General features: G+C 37.8%; 1 protein-coding gene across 2 annotated transcripts in view; it reads right to left on the bottom strand.

Moving 5' to 3' along the window:
* The window catches only part of LOC124149901 (vitelline envelope sperm lysin receptor), a 43,677-nt gene extending 25,999 nt beyond the window's left edge, over nt 1-17,678 (bottom strand). For both annotated transcript variants that reach the window (XM_048381893.1, XM_048381894.1), the window contains exon 1: nt 17,538-17,678. In XM_048381893.1, coding sequence (XP_048237850.1) covers nt 17,538-17,615 — 78 coding nt within the window. In that variant the 5' untranslated portion in view covers nt 17,616-17,678. The remainder of the gene's footprint in view (nt 1-17,537) is intronic.
* Nucleotides 17,679-21,105: the final 3,427 nt, after the last annotated feature.

The following is a 21,105-nucleotide window of genomic DNA, read 5'->3' as shown; positions in this document are numbered from 1 at the left end:
CATCGACCGTCTGCCATCCTGCTGATGAATTACTGTTTACATTTATATTTACTACTTACTAAATGTCAGGTGACCTTGGCTATATAAGCCTTGGTCCAGAGAGATTGAAAAAGAGAAAAAAAGAAAGGTCTCACCCTTAGCCTAGCTAGGGTTAGCCTGGGTGCTCCGGGGCACCTAGACAACAACCACACGCACTATGTGCTGACCTGGCACATAGTGTCTTTTGTATGTATATATCTACATGTATAAAGTAAAACTGTATATACCGCAAGCCATCGTCTCCAAGTTGTCACTTCCTACTGAGAACCATACGTCGGCCCCTTGCATATACGAGTATGCAAATTATTCATTAATCAACGTCAGACAACACACGTTGTTAATTTGGTGGAGCTATCGGGTATGACAGACTTCTTAGTCTGTCCTTTCCTGAAACTTTTTGGAGAAAGGTATACGGTTCACAAAACTGTAGGAAGTGACAACTCTTATTAAAAGGATATACTACCTTCCTGGAGGCCAATCACCAAGAACGAAGAAACGGCCTTAAACAAAGATTGAAGAAAGAACAAGAACCTCTCCGATCAAGAACAAGTTCTCCGTCACAAACTTTCCCTGCTCGAATATCTTAGCAACACTGCTAAGACTTCCCCTTCAAGATGTCGTTCCTGCACATGACCTAGGAAAAGAAGTATACACGCCTATCCCACAGAGACCCGACCACAGCCATCTTCATGCAGACCCTGCACAATACAGAAACCGCCTCACGGGCACCTACAAGATGGACACTGCGTACAAGATATCTCATGGGGACTTACTAATTTGTGTTTACTTACATGGACTCAATCAAGGATATATATTGTGTGACTGTTGAATAGTGCAACCAGGTATGTTTAATCAAAGCCAGTATATTAATGCCAAAATGTGTCTTTCCAAAATTCAGTTTTGTATATGTGCAATATACTCAAAATTACATCTTTAGTCAAGCTAGATCTTTGAAGTTATTGTGTAGAGAATCTTTGAAATGTTTCCAGGCCAAGCCAGACATATAGTTGCAGCTAGGGCCCAGACAAACCTAAGCTGTAGGGTTATGAGTCACACCTTAAAGCTTGACTCGTAATTTCAAAAATCTAAACGACAAAATTTGTCATTTGTTACATCAGGATGTGGAACTAGCTCAAGGCCTCCTACATCACCCCAAAACCACGAGTACAGAGTGGTCTGCAGTGCCAAGACAAGCCAGCTCCACATCCAGATTCCCTGATGACAGCAGAAAAGAACATTTACATTATGTTTCCCTATACCAAAGAGACTCTATAATATTTTTTATTTACTATACTACCAGTTTAACTTAATACATTGTCCAGCTAAGCCATAATTATTTTGTTTTTACACGTTTGGGGTCCAGTCTTTTTCAGACGGAGAGGAAGTTATCATGATATTACATTTATACTAAATTTTCCTATAATAATTAGATCCACATCAAGTGCTTTAATGAGTTATCATGGTGTAATATTTATACATCATTTCATATAATTATAGTTTAGCAAGTAATACTTATCAGGTAAAATGCATATAAAAATATCAGTAGTTTCAGTTATAGCTTTTTAGATAGATGCTAGCCTAAGGTAATGGGAGCACATCTCCTAGACATACTATTCAATAAGAAGAGTTATGTCTACATAGTTTAATAGATTTGAAGCTTTTAGATAAATGTTAGCTTAAGGTATCAAGATCCCATCTCCCAGACAAAAGATACGTCTACATAGTCTTATAGATTGCCTTGAACTATTTTATTTAAGTAAATCTGTCATCACCTATATTAGAATAACATTCAGCAATTACTTCAATTTAGACTCATTAAGGATTAGCCCCCATACAAGCTCGTCTATAGTGATACCATAATCTCTTTCCAAGCACCCAGTAAATATGTCAACAAGATTAGTGCCAACAGGATTAACATGATTAAGTATTCACCTCTGTCTAGCCATTCATTTAGCATAGGGCACAACCCATCGCGTATCAACCAATCATATTCCTTTTTATTGTTCTAATTTTTGTTAAATACAAACTGAAGCAAAATATTAGGGAGAAGGGGTTTGACACTCATACCAAGCAGATCTCTCTCCCACAGCCCAGAGGGTTGTACCGACTCTCTGTGGGACCCCTCAGCTATATTCTAAGATATTGTAAATTGTTCATTGTTAATTGTTCTTGTAAATAAAATTGTGATTAGTCTCCTGTGACTCCGGCTCTTTGCTGACTAATTCCCCAGAGAAAACCAGCACGCCATTTGGAAGGTTTTGTTCATCCGAACAGAACCATAATAATGTAATACCTAAGGAGATATTAAGTCTACCATAATAAAATATTGCATATCCAATACAGCCCGAAATAATAAACTGTTATACATAATTACCGCTAATGTTCAATTTATCGCATATTTGCTATATTTTTTGCTATTTTTGCTTTAATTTTGCTATAATTTTGCTATAATTTTGCTAAATTTAGCTTTATTTTGCTCAGCAGTTGCTATATTTTTGCCATATTTTGCTATAATTTTGCATAAGCAGCTGGTTGATCAGTTTTTAATACGAGTTTACAGTGCTTCGTTTCCACTAACAGTTTTCTAACTTGATCTGGCTAGAGCTTGGTAGAAACATTTTCGTGTAGACATTCCTCAAATGAATCTAGGTCTTTGCAATGAAACAGGGCTACTCATTTGGTCTGCTCTCAGATGTTTCAGGACAGTTGTATTTTTGAGTAAGTACCCAAACGCTATGCTGCATATGCCGTCTGGAGAATCCTAAATATGAAAGCATATCTTTCTTTTTGGTAAGTTCTTTACTCGCACTGCAGTCGTCTATTATGAAAAGGGTTGATTCCCCTTTGTATTTTTCGTGACATACTCGTAAGTCTTGTAAACAATCGCCCGGATCAACTTTGTACACCCCGGGATCATTCATTACCCAATCTCTCGATAGGTATGTTTTATTAACGTTAATAGTCGGGCACAGAATAATAATATGGTTGAAAACATCCTGATAATGACTTTTTTTAATATCTAGAATAAAACCTGTTTGCCAGCAGATGATAGCGCAATGTGGTTCTTTAGGTAAAAGATTATTAATAGATCGCTTGCATGAATCTTCCATTCTGTATATTAAGTTGCGTGTCCATAATCACATAAAAATATATATCTAATTTTTTTGAAGAGCTTTGTTATCTGTATAGTAACACCCTCACTGGCATTTCCTATTCTGCGCCCACTACCATGTAGTTGGTAATCATCTGTAGTTCGCATGTCGAGCCATAGCGCATACTTCATGGTAAGGAATTCAGCCAGCGATACATACTGGAGAGACAAATCTTTCACGACCGCGTTAACTTCTGGGCGTCATTTTATAGAAGGGAGTTTTTTAATCTCATCTTTGATATGCTAGCATTCCTTGACTATATAGTTGATAAGGCACGCCTCCGATAGTCAATTCTACTTTTGCAATCTTGGGATTGTAGAACTTCTCGGTATCTCTTTGAAATGCTTCAGACGGGTCCTCGAACAACATTAAAATACCCTTCAACGATCTAGCAGGGATGTTTGATATTCCATGTCGTATCTCTTTTGTTCCTGGTGAGCTTTCAGTGTCGAACCACGTGATCGTACAAAATGACTACACTCCCGGTATACTGGTTACAAATTTGTCTGGCTAATTCAGGATCTGTTATCATATCATACTCCACTGAGATATTATCAATAGACTAGTTAACATCCTCAGTAGCTTTGATTACTCTGCTGTAGTCATTAAAAGTGAGTTCGTATTCTAACCTATCGCCTAGGGATGCTTGATAAAAGGGCATGTGACTATAACTAGTAATTCAAAGTCGAGCGGAATATAGAATCGTTACCAAATGCATCAGCAACAGCATTATCTTCTACGATGGTATTATCGCCACTATCAGCACCCACACGCTGTCTGAATGTGTTCTGATTACAAATACCTCGGTACTGTAAGTTTTCCCGTTCTTTAGCCATTCTCCAGAGATCCATGTAACAGAAGTATACATCGCTATCGTCAATACTCAAAACTTCATTACCACTAATTTTAATCGTGATTTTCTTAACAATCGCAGGACCTATGTTGTGAATAAGGTCTCTGTTAGCGTCGGCAGAAGTCAAATTAAATGTAAATGATAGTCGTGCAGTTCCTGGAACTATCACATCGTGAGCGCCTAGATTAGGAAAGCGAACCAGAAGTGTTTGATTCTGATCAATGGTACTCGGGTTATTAGTTATAGTTACAGACTGGCGAATTGCTTTGACCCCTAATGGATCCCGAAGTCTCCGTTGTGGGTTTTCACTTGCGTATGTATTGCAAAGACATTGTTTATATTGAAATTATGTCACCTTATGTTTAATATAAAAATGGATGATTTTAATCTAGATAACATAACTTATGCTAGTACAATCGAAGAGGGTACTGATAAAACCAGCTTTATGAATCTTAACGATGAACTTTTGAAACCAGCTGTTAATGATTATTACAATGCCTTAAAAGAAACTCCTATTGGTCGTGACTATTCGAAGTTTACGATAGATAGTAAAGGAATATTGCGCCTGCGTGGCTCTCCGGATATTGACCTTATGAATTCTCATACTCTTAAGCCCCTAGCCTTGTCCACGATAGCCAGTAAACATGGCATCAACATTGTTTGTAATGAATTAGGTTTTGTAGAATACTCACGAGAAAAACTTTCTGCGAAGACTACTAACATTCTTAAGACTGTGCGTGATGAACTCGGTGCCATAGATAAAGATAATATTGGAAGAAAGCTCGAAGCTGGTCTCTGACGGACTCGGAGAAATCTTGGATACCTACTACGATAATTCCATGCTACAGGTACCACCATCCTCGAAGCTCAGTATTAGGGAATTACGAGGCCTTGACAAGGCAATGCAAACAATGCGGGGAGACCTCATCAATAATACAGCCAAGATATCTGAACTCGACAAGCATATAGCTTATGAGAAAACAAAACTTGAACAGGCAGGCGATGAATTCAGTAGATGCCGGATTGTGGAAAGATTGCATAACTTAGAAGACGAAAGATGGGCCCGCCTCGAAGCAGCATCCACTTATAGAGAGGCACTTCATTCACAAATCAGTCGAATTTGAGAAATTATCGATCAAGTCCTCAACGATGATACCACACTGATCGATAAAATTAAAACATTGTTCAGAGAAAAGTGGATAACCGTTGCCAGTATTTTAACTGCATTGGGATTTATTATATCGACTTTGACTCTCGTGTTAACCGGTGGGGGTGGACCACCCACACCACCAAGGCAAAACGGTCTAAAAGAGTGGATAAAAAAGGATTTAAAAGCATCAGGAGAAGCACTGGGAAAGCTCACTGGGAAAGCTCACTGGGAAAGCTGCATCTGCACTTCCTGGTTTAATAGGGAGTATTGTTTCCTGGATCTTGAATTTATTAACTAAGACCACCACCTGGTTTTTGTTGATCGAAAGCAATCACAATTTTGTTATTATAACCAATCACTTGACTGATCTTAAGTTCCATATTACTTGGAGGCATGTATAGTCCTGCCCCATAAACGTAGTCAACTTTGGATTGAGCATACTGTAATACATCTTGATAACACTTTATAGAAAATGGTATGTCAACTGGTGAATTAATAGCATCCTCTACATTTGCGACAAACTGTTTTTGTGCATCGAACGCCATCCCAGAACTAATTATTCCCGTTCATGTTTGTGATTGTGCACCAAGAATTGCCCATACATAAGTTCTTATTGATTCATTAACTCTTGCAACTCCCAGGTTAGTAAAATCATCTTCTGTTTTATCATTAAGAAATTCATCCCAGGCATTTGCGGTATCATTTAGTTGCACAAATTTTGTAACAATATAAATCAAACCACTCTCAAAACTCATAATATCTCATCTCCAATCATTACCTCGAAAGTTCCCAGCCGTGATACCAATTATGCGTTTTTAAATAAAGATCATGTATTCTTACATAAAGTTTGTTTGTAACAACCTAAATGGATTGAATGTTCTATGGTGAATTTGTTTGAACTAAATCATCACTTTCTTCTTTAACAGTTATTTGTCCATTGTACGAACACCTAGACCGTGGTTTCATAGTGCTTTAATACGCCAATCTTTACTCGTAGAAAAATTAAATTCCTGACAAATACGCTCATAAGCGAACCTATTGTATGGATTATTTGTGGAATTCCATGCTCGATCCTGTGGTAATGGGGCACTAATTTCTTGAAGTATACGTCTAATCTGATAGTACTTGTGAAATGATAAAACAAACTTATTTAGCTCAAATCTGGGGGCATAAACAGATACATGCTGTTGTGGCACACTATATGGCAAAGTTTAACTGGTTTTGCCAATATTGCATTGGATTGAGGAACCAATCATACACCATTTTATCGCTAGTTGCCATGACCCTGTATTTTTCAAAGATATCAGGGAATTTAACAAAAAAATTAGCACCAGAGGTACTTACTAAAATCGGCGGATTCGTAATGTAAGTTGATTTCATATGTAAGTTATGATATAGTATCTTTGTATATTTAATATGTGTGTTACACTCCCAGGAATAACAAATGGTCAGTCTATTCAACTGCTTCATACTATTGATAACTCAGCTGGACAACTTGAAGTCGCTCTCTGCTATGTAACGTATTACCCGCGGTGGACCAATATTAATGCTGCGAGAGGTAATAAGTTAATAAAAGGTATAGACTTGCATATTATATATGATGGGTATTACAGCATATGCTCACTCAATGATGACATTTTTAAGACTTTGGGAGCTAGTCTCACACATAATGAGTCGAATGGGATGCTGATTTTAAAAAGCGGAGAAAAGGATGTAATTCCTTATGAGAACTTAGCAGCTACACTTGGATTTGTAAGAGAATGTATACCACCCATAACAATAGTGCATGGAGTTAGTACCTGATTTAGTTCCCTATAAAGAGTCGTGCATCCATCTTGATCAGATCAGTACAACGGATAACATTCAACTCGAAAGTCCTTCAACTCTGTTAAAAGCTATTCCAGTCAAAGATGAAAAATACAATAGTGGTAGAACGGAATCTTTCTCATTACAATATAAAAAGTAAGGGGGGTATTATTTCAGACCTCAATTTCTGTATTAGATGTAAAACATCAAGCTGTACATATAGGATACTTGAGTGTAACGCTCCATATTATAAATAATGGTTGATTTATCAGGCCCTGGAACGCATTACCTTAGACAATGTAATACAATTCCGCTTTCCGATCTTGGAGACACAGAAGTATTGGATAAACCCATTACCGATGGCAAGTTATATGCTTTACACTTACAAGTGGAAAGAAGTTGTATTCACAGATAATCTAGGAGATTTAAGTGATGTCGGCGTTAGTAGACTCAATAAAAACACTTCATACAATCTTACTCGCAATGATGATAATAAATGACTATGGTCGAAGCAAAAATCGAGTGGCTACTGAATATCATCATTGCTCCACCATATATGACGATGGGTAAGGGACATCATTAAACTTAGATAATGATAGTGGGATCGTACTCGGGGCTTATATGCCCTCAAAACGAAAAAGTGTGTTAGTCGCTCTCCTGCCAGAAAACCCATGTCATATGTTATTGAGTCGTCCAGCATTGAAAAGATGTTAGTTTGAATTTGGTTACTGAATTCAATGATATAAAACAGAACTTGAATACTAAACCTGATCTTTCAACAATTATTTTTGAAGTCTTGTTTGGAGATGCACTAGAAGATGCCGTCTAGATATTACCAGGTCTATCAATTAAATGGCTTAAGAAACACGAGCGTCAACGTTGCAGTATTATTTATATGGGAGTATCACCCGTTGCTACCCTTGAGGGGGTCCAAGTTAATAAAGGTGAAAGCATTTCGCTTACTAAGATATTTATGCCACATCATATACATTTAACAAGCGTATAGTTGACAAAGTCATCTATATCCCCGCCCATTTTAACATGTTATGGCCCCAAACCAGGTAACTGACCCAACATTTCTCTCAGCCGATGTCAAAATAGCTGCAATGGAAATTCTAAAATAAACATTTCTAAAACTCCTTAATATCAAATGGCACTAGTTCAGTATGCGCTTTATATAGACATGCATGTTTGGCAAGGAAATATTTAACAGTTTATTTGTTATACTCCTTAAGTCAACCAATCCTATATTAAAACTTAAATCCAACTTGTTGTCATGGAAACAAACAAAAAAAATTCTAAAAGTGCTATATATCAAAAGGCACCAGTTCAGTATGTGCCTGGTAGACATGCAAAGTTTTGTAAGAAATTATTTAACGGTTTTTGAGTTATGCTCCGGAAACGAACAGCACCCTGATAGAACCTAAGTCCAACTTGTTACCATGGAAACGTTAAAAATAAAAAATTTATAAAATTCCCAAATAGCAAAAGGCACCAGTTCAGCATGAGTCAGATAGACATGCAAAATTTCGTAGAGAAATATTTAACAGTTTCTGAGTAATGCTCCGGAAACGATTTCGGGACGCACGCACGCACACACGCACACACGCACAAACGCACAGACGGACGGAACCCATTTCTATAACCCCCGCCAACTTCGTTGGGGCGGGGGATAATAAGGTTGATGTATACTCTCAATACATTTAAGCAAGATCAATTAAAGACTATTATATGATATAATAATATACATTATGGGTATATATCCGGCACTCGATGAAGAATCTGAAAAGATGGATACTGTTGATGGATTTCGATTACATCAAATAAGCGACATAAAACATCGAACAGAGAAGGCGAGGGAGTTGAGACTTTGATTGTATAAAAAGTATTGCAGAGCTCGACAGAGTTGACACTGTGCTTGTAACAGCTGGCATGGGACTCAGTGTAGCTGGTGTTAGTTTATCATCAACTATAATCGCTACGCCTATCGTACTTGGTGTAGAAATAGCAGCCAGAGTCTCAGGACTGGCAGGAATAGCGATAAAATTTATTTCTCGTAAGTTGCAAAAGAAAGCAATAAAGCAGGAGATTCGATCCAATTCTCGTAAGACCTGTGGTATTAGCGAAGACGAGAAAAAATAAGTTCATAGAACAGGGGAGACAACAAGCGAATCAATTATTCCGTGCCAAAACCAAAGAACTGGTTGGAGATTAAAAATAGATTGTTTGATCACATTTAAACGAATACTTACATAAGTCTATAATAATGTCAACAAAAACATTTATGCTCCGGGACAAAATTATAAAATGGTGTGAATTGCCACAGGGTATATATATTATATCAGTGATATCAAACCAACCAATTACGGTCATCAATTGTTTCTTTCCAATTTCGAAAAAGAGTATATAGTCCTCTGGTCTCCTAGTAAAATGAACGAAGAACTTCGTAAAAATGTTGAATATCACTTTGTTCAAAATAATGGTATGCATACGAGTAAAAATAATAGATTTATTTTCATTACAATTTAGTTTCATCTCATGACGATCGTTGTATTGCATCATCATTTTTGCACAAGAAAATCCCTCTGCAGTAGCAGTATTGGGTATAAATCTGGCTCCAGTGGAAGTGAGCCAGAACTGTCATTACTTATACTACTGTTGGGAACAAGCGTGCAAAGATTTAGCTTTGATTCGCCCATCGGTGTTGTCCTGGGAGATTTTACACGCAACTCTGAACAGGTTGGACAAGGCATAAACCTTCAGTCACGTGGTCCAAAACGTACGTGACACTGCAGTGTGTGCGCGCGAGTGCTTGTGCATGTGTACGCGCGATCGTACTAGTCCGGGCTAATGCCGAATTTATAGTGCTAGTCCACTATTTAATACTAATACCCCCCTCAGACACAGTACACTGACTCCGAGCCGACCATTCCTTGTTTTTGCCCCTTAATGCCGAGCGCCAGACAGGGTAACGACAAGTATAATCTGTCATCGTCTTTGGGTATGACGCAGCCGGGGATCGACCCCAAGACCTTCCGCTTTCCGGGCAGTATTATCTGTTACCGAAATAAAAGTGACAAGACGCTTTCCATATTCATAAGAATCGACTATGATTCTGACCATTTCATGATCATGTGTTGAGCACAAGCATGAAACTTGAAGGTGCCGGTTTGGTTGTTTCACTGGACAAAATATCATCCATTCCAAAAAATCCAAAACTTTGAAATACCACCATTCCAATTGGAAATATGACCATTCCAATAATTGGAAAGGTCATATTTCCAAGCTTGGATTTGTTTGGATTTGTTTGGAAATGTTTGGATACAACATGTCATAATCATATCTGTTAAAAGTTGTACAACTTTTGACCTTGTTAGATTAGTAATGACATGAAAGTAAATAATTAAGAGTATTTTGGCACTATGTACCACAAAAAGACCAAATCATGAGCAAATTTAACTAAAAGAAATTCTGTCATTTAAAGTGGCACTACTCTTTATATTTAATTTCGTATCTTCCTTGTCTATAATCATATGACATTGAACTTTGAACAATTAAACAAATATTTTGTTTTCCCATACCGACTTACGGTTGTCGTAGAACAAAGACCGTTTCGAGAATATAGAGGGCCTCATTATTATAATTTGAACTAATATACATATGTACATAATAGTACTAGGTAAAAATGAATTTTGATAAGTGTTCGTACAAGAATATGAACTTCGAATTATCTCGGAATTATGCGCAACACATAGGGCTGAAAATTTTATAATTGTTCTGGAACTATCTGACGGTAATTCAAAACAGGGAACAAGATTTCGTCAAATGAATCATTGAGCCAGGAATGCAACGATTTAAATGCTGACAAAATGAATAAACATATCTGGAACAGAGTAGACTGTTCATGTGGACAATTATATGCTACGTCTATTGCCAATGAAGTTTATCACCCCATGTTATAGCATTTGTTTCATATAAAAGATAGAAACCAAATAAATGGGACAATTAGTTGTTATGAATTAGCTTTACCTCTGTTACATATCACACAACTAAATGTGAATATGTTTATCAAATAATCAATTACAGTAATTAACCTAGTGTCCTTTTTTATACACAATTTAATTACGTATTGGGGTACAATATATAATACACATATACACGGAATGATTTCTTATTTTGTCAATCTAATCATAACCCAAATCATACAAATCAAAGTGTGAAAGTAGTGACTAACTTTATGATCAAGGGTATAAATACTCAATTGTATCTATTAATCCTAATAGTATAACAATAAACCCTGTGTATATACTGAGCATATTTAGATACATCCGGATCTACGACCGCAGCCATATAATCAATCAAGGAAAGTATATTGGATTGAATTACAAATGTGCTATCACTTAAACAAAATTTTCCGTTATCCACGTAAGCCTAAACCTGGGAGAAATAAAGTTCTGTTCTGTTCTGAAGACGCCGTCATGATTAGTTGGCGCCAGTCTAGACTGTCCAATCAACGTGAATATACAAACCGTGATGTTACTTGACCAGTTGATGACACCTGTCAAACTCAAAGTGCCCCTGGTCCTCCACCCACCATGTGTAATACTTTAGCGTACTTGATTGTTTAATTTGCAGTTATATCACTGTTAGGCTGAGTGATGAGAGAATACATTTTGTTGTTTTTGTTAACGATCGTTTCCATTTTCAACGTGATAACCTTATAAGTGACTAACTTTTTTTTCATGATGAAATGAAACATTAAAAAAAATCAGAGGGACTGACGATCGCATTTTTCGCATAAATGTCATGCTCGCATTAATTTCATGATTTACTGAAGATAGATTTGAACATTTCTGAGCAACGATCATGTTTGGGTAAGGGAAGTAATCTTGTCTCCGCTTGCAATTGGATTCAGTTCCGAGATCGCAGGTTGACTGTTCGGTACGGCAGAAAGGCGGCATCCATGTTGTTCACGCTCCGCTGATCACGGGGCCTCATTTGTCTGTATTCTGCTTATGAGCCGGGATGCGCATGAAACACGGGTGTCAAAACGAATATATTTACCAATTATACGTACGGTCAATTAGCCAGTCCAAGAGACAATACCCTGGTTCTACCACCTTTAGGTGTAATTACGTCGCATGCCCCTGGTTCACGGTTCGTCTGATCTCCCGTCATAAAACCACGATGTTTATTTACCTGGAGCCTCCGACAGCGCCAACTTCCTGTGTACATGTACGTACATGGCAATAAATGGTTTGACAGTTGTTTGACGGAATCAATCAGTAATTATTGACACGGTGATGTAATTAAAATTTGTCACTATTCACAACTCCTATTTTTCTTTTTCTATTGTTCAGCTGTATTTTCGACCAGTGTTATATGTATGAGAAATCTTCTCTTGTATTTATAAACCAAACCTAAAAACATTATATAAGAACAATTGTGTTTTTAAACCGTAAGTTTTCTATTAAAATAACCATGCAAGTAAGATTTCAGCCGTAATATTACTTTAGTCACTCCACAGATTACACATCTTATATGCTGCAAACGCAGCGAATGTAATGCTACTACGTCACAGCTGCCTCGGTAATTAAGGGCTGGAATGTTTTTGTGAAGGCAGTTAGAGCAGACGAATTTCCCCCCTCGCTGTATAATGACGGTCGCTAACCATATATGTGTATTTTTACTGTTTTGGGCTTGATTTGATTGTCCTTTGGTGAAAACAAATGTTCAATTGTGAAAGGGAAACCCTTTTCCCCTGAACGTTAAAAGACAGCTGACTTTGTATTTGTCTGAAATATCAACGTTTGGAGTCGTTTATATATTCGGAAATCCATATTATGGTTAATATTTATAATATAATATGGACAATGGTAAAATTCATTATCACAGTTTAAGTGCTATTCACAAATGTATGTAAATCACTACTTCGTGATGAATGAAGCATGGCAATAAATGTATGCATCTGATTCTTCATTTGTTCTGTATTCTTTGACGAGAATGAGTTTCGTTAATGATGATCACTCTCACAGATTTTTTGATAAGAGGATAGGACTTTAACTGGAGAATAGTATAGGCGGTCTGTGCACATGTGGTGAAACTGATACCTCATTGATTTGCTAATCGGGACTTGGAAATCATAGTCTGTCATTAAATTGATTTTAAAATATATGGTTTTGACTGTAGTACGTCCAGACATCATACTATTATGTTGTAAACAACTTATCATTTCTTATGTTAAGTAAAACAATTATTGATAACTTCCTGAATTTCCAATTGTTCAATGAACAGAATTATTCACAGCTCTGGCGTGAGACAACAATAAATTAGATGTTTTATATTTAATAATGTTATATGTTTTAAATGCTTTTAGAGTGGCTCATAAGCCCTAGAGGCTGGATATTGTACTTTTAATGGCAACTTGCTTTTGTTTAAAATGTGTTTTATGTACAATATGTGACACTTAAATAAACATTTCTTCTTCTTCTGTTACCACAGATTGTCCATTTTATGATCTTAGGCACATGTCGGCGCACTTACATGTGAGCCGTCTAGACGACTGTCTGTTTTGTAATTAAATGGCAGCTGCCATCCAGCCGAATACTTAATCTTGAGACCTATTAGTTGTCTCATAATTAACCAAAACATTAGCCCAAGAAACCAAACTCTAGCTCGCAAACACCCCTTACTCACCCCAATATCCCAAAGAATAATTAACTACCTCAATGAACACCGAACTCAAAATCTTAAACAAAACTGCAAAAAATCAAATATCTTCACCCCTAAACTCAAAATACCCAAAATAGACAACGCTAGCTAACCAAATAAATAAACAAACCGACCCAACAAAACATAGCTAAAACCACAACACTTGCATACATACACGAAAATTGGCCAAATGGTTGTCACATATACACTGACGGATCTTCAGACCCGATCTCCAACCACACAGGCTTCGGAGTCCATACCACACAACCACTTATATCCACACAATCTTACCGACTCCCTAACAACCAATCTATATTCACGGCCGAACTTATGGGCATGGCCTCAGCCCTGCATAACCAACAATCTAAAAACAACAATAAAATCCTAATTCTCACCGACTCCCTTAGTGGACTACAAGCCCTCCAAAACAAAAATACCAAAAAACGACCTAAATTAATAAACCAAATACTTAAAAGCTCCAACGACCTAACAAAAGCAGGCAAACAAATAACCTTCTTGTGGATCCCCGCCCACGTAGGAATTTACGGCAACGTAAGCGCCGATAAAGCAGCTAAACTATCTCTTAAAATACCAGAAATAAGCCTAAACCTACCCATCTCAAAATCAGAAATTAAAAGTGTAAACAAAACAAAAAATAACCAAAAAATGGCATAATCAATATCAAAACTCAAATAGCCAAATCAAAAAAGTGCTCAGAAAACCACTAGCCAAACCTAAAATCCTACACCCCTCTAAAGAAATTGACAGATTAATTACAAAACTCCAAACAGGACACACGAACCTAAATAACCACCTAAAAAAACTTAAGACACACCACAGGCAACTGCCCCCACTGAAAACAACCCGAAACCACAGAACACGCACTCATCTACTGCACCCACTACCAAACACACAGAACCACACTACTAACCACCCTCAATCTAAATAAGGTTCCCACTCTAGATGAAATACTAAACCCTCAAAATAAACTAGAAAACTTCAAGGCCCTAGACGTATTCCTAATCAAAACAGACCTAATTAAGCGCATCTAAAAACTAATTAATCTACCAATCCAAAATCCAATAAACATACAAACACCCACCTCACCCGGCTCCCTTAGTTCTCTCCTCCACCCACCTCGGCATTTATTCCAAATTTAAAAATCTCCAAAATTCAATATAAGCAACCCTTAAAAGCCCCCTCTTGGGTTGCACACACCACTTTCACCCTTTTCGGAATACACTAAATGGTCCGGCCAGGCCCGTGTGCGAAATACGCTGCAGTCGGAAAGCGCACGTTAAATCTTCAATATCAGTCAGTAGTTGTCTCAGCACTACACAATCAGCAATCTAAAAGACAACAAAAAATCCTCATCCTAACTGACTCCCTCAGTGGACTACAAGCCCTCAAAAATAAAAACACTAAAACCACCCCAAACTAATAAATCAAATACTCAATAGCTCAAACAACTTAACTAGGGCAGGTAAACAAATAGAGTTCATTTGGACCCCCGCCCACGTAGGAATCTTTGGAAATGAAAAGGCAGATAAAGCAGCAAAATTATCCCTTTAACTCCCAGAAATAAGCTTAAACTTACCCAGCTCAAAATCAGAAATCAAAAGTCTCACTAAACAAAAAAATCAACAAAAAATGGCAAAATATATACCAAAACTTAAATAGCCAAATCAGGAAAGTACTCAAAATTTTTTTTGGAAAAATTCAAAGCCTTAGGTTTATACCTTATTAAAACAGGACTAATTAGTCGCATTTAAACCCCAAATAAAATCATAAAACCAAAACTACCTTATCTAACAACCACCCAACACACATAGCTCCCTTAGTTCGTCCCCCACCCACTCTTGGCATTCTTTCCAAATCTCAAAATTTCAAAATTACTATATAAGCAACCCCTAAAGCCCCTAAATCATAGTCTTTTTATTGTTCAAATTACTGATAAAAGATATTTTAACTTGTTCCTTCTAACCATATTTCCAAACAATTCCAAACCATTCCAAACCATTCCAAACGTTTCCAGTGTTGGAAATATGTTTGGAAATGTTGCCATTCCAATTTTGGATTTTCTGGAAAGATCGATCTTTCCAAGCTTTGGAAAGTTTGGAATGAGCGATCTTTCCAAAGCATTCCAACGTTCATTCCAAATTGGAATGGACGCTATTTGGTCTTGTGTTTAACGCCACACTCAGCAATAGTACAGCTATATGACGGCGGTCTGTAAACAATCGAGTCTGGACCAGATAATCCAGTGATTGACATGAGGATCGATCCACGCAATTGGGAAAAAATGACATGGATGAACCAAGTCAGCGTGTCTGACCACCCGATCCCGTTAGTCGCCTCTTACGACAAGCATATAACCTTTTAAGGCAAACTTGGGTTGCTGAAGACCAATTCTACCCCGGATCTTCACGGGTCGAAGGTGCCGGTAGATTGCGAACTCTCGACTACTGATACCCTGATAAGACCTTCCTTGTGCACCCTGGTTAGCCTCAGATGTTGAACGGACACTGATTCTTAAAGACCAATTCCTACAAAACTGGATAAATAGTATCATCGCACGTCCTTTGGGACCATATTATCAACATCATAATTTGTTTGTTGTTCAACGTTGCAATATTGCAGTCATGTGACGGCGGTCTGGACATAATTGAGTCTGGGCGAGACAATCCGTTGATTGACATCATAAGCATCGATCTACGCATATGGGATCAATGACAAGCATCAACCAAGTGATGAAATGGACCACCCGATCCCGTTAATCGCCTTCAACAAGCCCAGTCGCCTGTGCGATAAGCATGGGTTGCTGAAGGCTTATTCTGTACCCGGAAAAATCTGTAATCGGGCGGTGCTGGGCGTGGTACATGGTCTGGTAAACAGACATCAGCATCGTACAGGAGAATGATATCATCGGAATATTAGCAACGTTAAGGCCCTTACCTTTCTTACACAATTACTAACGTATGATATCGTTGGTATGTGAAAGTTTGGTTGGTTGTTTAACGCCGCGCTCAGCAATATTCCTGCTATATGACGGCGGTATGTAATAATCGAGTCTGGACCAGACAATCCAGTGATTGATAACACTACAATTTGGATCGATGACATGTATCAACCAAGTCAGCGAGCCTGACCACCCGCTCCCGTTAGTCGCCTCTTATGACAAGCACAGTCGCCTTTTACGGCAAGCATGGGTTGCTGAAGACTTATTCTAACCGTGGTATTCGCGGGTATGTTGTCTACTATCATACACCCCTATATATTGATGGAACAAACGCCCGTGTGTTGTCTACTATCATACACCCCTATATATTGATGGAACAAACGCCCGTGTGTTGTCTACTATCATACACCCCTATATTTTGATGGAACAAACGCATGTGCGTTGTCTACTATCATACACCCCTATATATTGATGGAACAAACGCCCGTGTGTTGTCTACTATCATACACCCCTATATATTCATGGAACAAACGCCCGTGTGTTGTCTACCATCATACACCCCTATATATTGATGGAACAAACGCCCGTGTGTTCTTTACTATCAACCCCCCCCCCCAAAAAAAAAATAAAAAATTATCAAACACAAATAGGCGGAACTCATAATCATGTCAGTTATTTCTCAAATTTCCTTTGACACACACTAACGGCTGAAGTCAACTGACGAAACAAAATAGTCATGAGTGCAGTGGCGTCACGAAGACGTGTGACAAGGCTCAATATGCTGATAAGCAACAGGGCGGCCGCGGACCGCTGTGTCTCTAACAGACAACTTTTAACATCAATATGAATAATATGAAATATACCTACATCAAAAGCCTGGCAAATCCAAACTGTTTTCAGGAAAAACAGACAGGAAAAACCAAAACTCCATTGCATCCCCGACATTGCAGAATGTGTCCACAGGCGACTTGAGCAGTCCCGCGTCTGGCTTCTGGATTCTGGCGACTCGCCTGGTCGACTCTCTCTCCGTGTGCACGATATTTCCGAGCGGCACGTTTTGTACATCGTGTTCTCCTTTGCCCATGCGCAATGAAATATATTTGTTTCCAATCCTTTGATTTCATAATACTTGTGGAAGAAAAAAAGTAGTGTTTAATTGCCGTGTGACGCGTTGCGTTGTACAGAATCAGTGTGTCATGTGGAAACATTAAAATACCTCATGAGTTGTGTTTTTGTTAATTATTACCAATCGAATAGTATCTAATTTGCAACGCCAGATGATATACGGATGAAAACGAATAATTTGTTTGTTTGTTGTTTAACGCCGCTCCTAGCAATATTCCAGCTATATGACGGCGCACTGTAAATAATCGAGTCTGGACCAGACAATCCAGTGATTGAAATCATGAGCATCGATCCATGTAATTGAGATACGATGACAAGCATTAATGAAGTCAGAGTGCCTGACCAACCGATCCCGTTAGTCGCCTCTTACGGAAACGAATAAGGGAACGATGAAAACTATCGGGAAATAAGCTTCACTGTCAGAACATTTGAAACATGAAACAGCGCCCATTCAAATTCAACATATGTCAGAATCAAATGTTGAGATGTGTTTGTGTGCATTGTTTCCAACGTGCATTAGGTAGAAAATGCTGGGAAACCAATGATAGCATATCATTGTAATGTGTCTAAAACTAAGTATTTATTTATTTCAGTCAGTATACAAATTATGTATTTGGACAGCGCTTGCTTTTTTTAAAAATTATATTTTTTCATATATACTCTTTATTCACCAACCATACATCTCCAATTCAATCTTATGACTTTTCACCCTTCCCCCAAAAAATAAATAATATTTATAATAACAGTGGTATATTTACAGGCGGTAATAATAAATTATTTCATAATGCCCAGTACACGAAGTGGGCGGTCCATGGGCGGATCGAGACGGGTTGGGTGGGGCAAGGGCGCGCCCTCACCCGCCACAACTCCATCCGTTCGCCCCTATTTGGAGCCTACAAATCATGTGAAATATCAAAAACGCTACAAACATGATAGTTAAATTATTTGATAACATGGTTTCAACAAACAATGATTAATTGACTACTGTTCGACAAAACAACGCCATGTATACCCCGAATTTCGAGCTGGCACTCTTTCCCTCCTTTTATATTACCAAACAGCCCAGCATTTACGGTTTATTGTGGGATTCATCATTTTCAACGTGGCCCTTGCTGAACGTGATTCGATACCGTTGGTCGGGAGAATCGTCAGTGTATACAGAGAAATGATATTGTGTACAGTCAATTTATGTGTGTCGGTACGCGCGGGTCAGCGTCCCCACAACAAATGATGCACGAGTTTGAAGTTAGCTGTGAACATTGGGGGCACGGGTGGCCCAGTCGTCTAAAGCGCCGCGATTCGCTGTGCAGAGTTGCGTCCCTTGGGCACGCCAGAAACCTATGATTTTGGGTTCGAATCCCGGTTCTCCCCGATTATGTTTCTAGGTTTGTCAGCACCATACCCGTGCTCGTGGGTTTCACCGAAGTGGTAAACGTCTGTGACCTGCATCACTTCGGGCTTTCCTCCCTCATTAAGCTGACACTCCGTGATATAACTGGAATACTGTTAAAAGCGGCGTTAAACCCAACTCACTCACTCACTGTGAACATCATGGTTTAAGAAGCACGGTATCTCGCACACTCACCACGTACATGGTTTGAGTTGATTATTTGATGACCAGCTTACCACCAACTACCAGGTTTTGATATTTTGGAGCCCTACCTACAAAACTGGATTCCATCTCTATACAACTCTGATTCCATCCCTATACAAAACTGACTCTATCTCTATACAACACTGATTCCATCCCTATACAAAACTGACTCTATCTCTATACAAAACTGATTCCATTCCTATACAAAACTGACTCTATCTCTATACAAAACTGATTCCATCCCTATACAAAACTGACTATCTCTATACAAAACTGATTCCATTCCTATACAAAACTGACTCTATCTCTATACAAATCTGATTCCATCCCTATACAAAACTGATTCCATCTCTTTACAAAACCGGATTCTATCTCTTTAGATAACAGGATTCCATCTCTATACAAAACTGATTCCATCTCTATACAAAACTGATTCCATCCCTATACAAAACTGACTCTATCTCTATACAAAACTGATTCCATTCCTATACAAAACTGACTCTATCTCTATACAAAACTGATTCCATCCCTATACAAAACTGACTCTATCTCTATACAAAACTGATTCCATTCCTATACAAAACTGATTCCATCTCTTTACAAAACCGGATTCTATCTCTTTAGATAACAGGATTCCATCTCTATACAAAACTGATTCCATCTCTATACAAAACTGATTCCATCCCTATATAAAACTGATTCCATACCTGTACAAAACTGATTCCATCTTTATACAAAACTGATTCAATCTCTATACAAAACTAATCCATCTCTTTAGATAACAGGATTCCATCTACAGAAAACTGATTCCATCCCTATTCAAAACTGATTCCATCTCTATACAAAACTGATTCCATCCCTACACAAAACTGATTCCATCTCTATACAAAACCGGATTCTATCTCTTTAGATAAGAGGATTACATCTCCAAACAAAACTGATTCCATCTCAATACAAAACTGATTCAATCTCTATACCCAACTCATAATATCTCTATACACAACTGATTCATCCCCATACACAACTGATTATATCTCTATACAAAACTGATCCATCTCTTTAAATAACATGATTCCATCTCTATACACAACTGATTCCATCTCTTTAGATAACAGGATTCCATCTATTTAGATAACATGATTTCATCTCTATACAGAACTGATTCCATCTCTATTCAAAACTGATTCCATCTCTTTACAAAACTGATTCCATCCCTATACAAAACTGACTCTATCTCTATACAAAACTGATTCCATTCCTATACAAAACTGATCCCATCTCTTTACAAAACCGGATTCTATCTCTTTAGATAACAGGATTCCATCTCTATACAAAACTGATTCCATCTCTATACAAAACTGATTCCATCCCTATATAAAACTGATTCCATACCTATACAAAACTGATTCCATCTCTATACAAAACTGATTCAATCTCTATACAAAACAAATCCATCTCTTTAGATAACAGGATTCCATCTATATAGAAAACTGATTCCATCTCTATACAAAACTGATTCCATCTCAATACAAAACTGATTATATCTCTTTACATAACAGGATTCCATCTCTAAACAAAACTGATTCCATCTCTATACAAAACTGATTCCATCTCTATACAAAACTGATTCCATCTCTTTACAAAACTGATTCCATCTCTGTACAAAACCGGATTCTATCTCTTTAGATAACAGGATTCAATCTCTATACAAAACTG

This window comes from Haliotis rufescens, unplaced genomic scaffold (assembly GCF_023055435.1).
Source record: "Haliotis rufescens isolate VD_foot unplaced genomic scaffold, xgHalRufe1.0.p SCAF_4, whole genome shotgun sequence".
Taxonomy (NCBI): Eukaryota; Metazoa; Mollusca; class Gastropoda; order Lepetellida; family Haliotidae; genus Haliotis; species Haliotis rufescens.
This window is presented reverse-complemented; position numbering and strand designations above follow the sequence as displayed.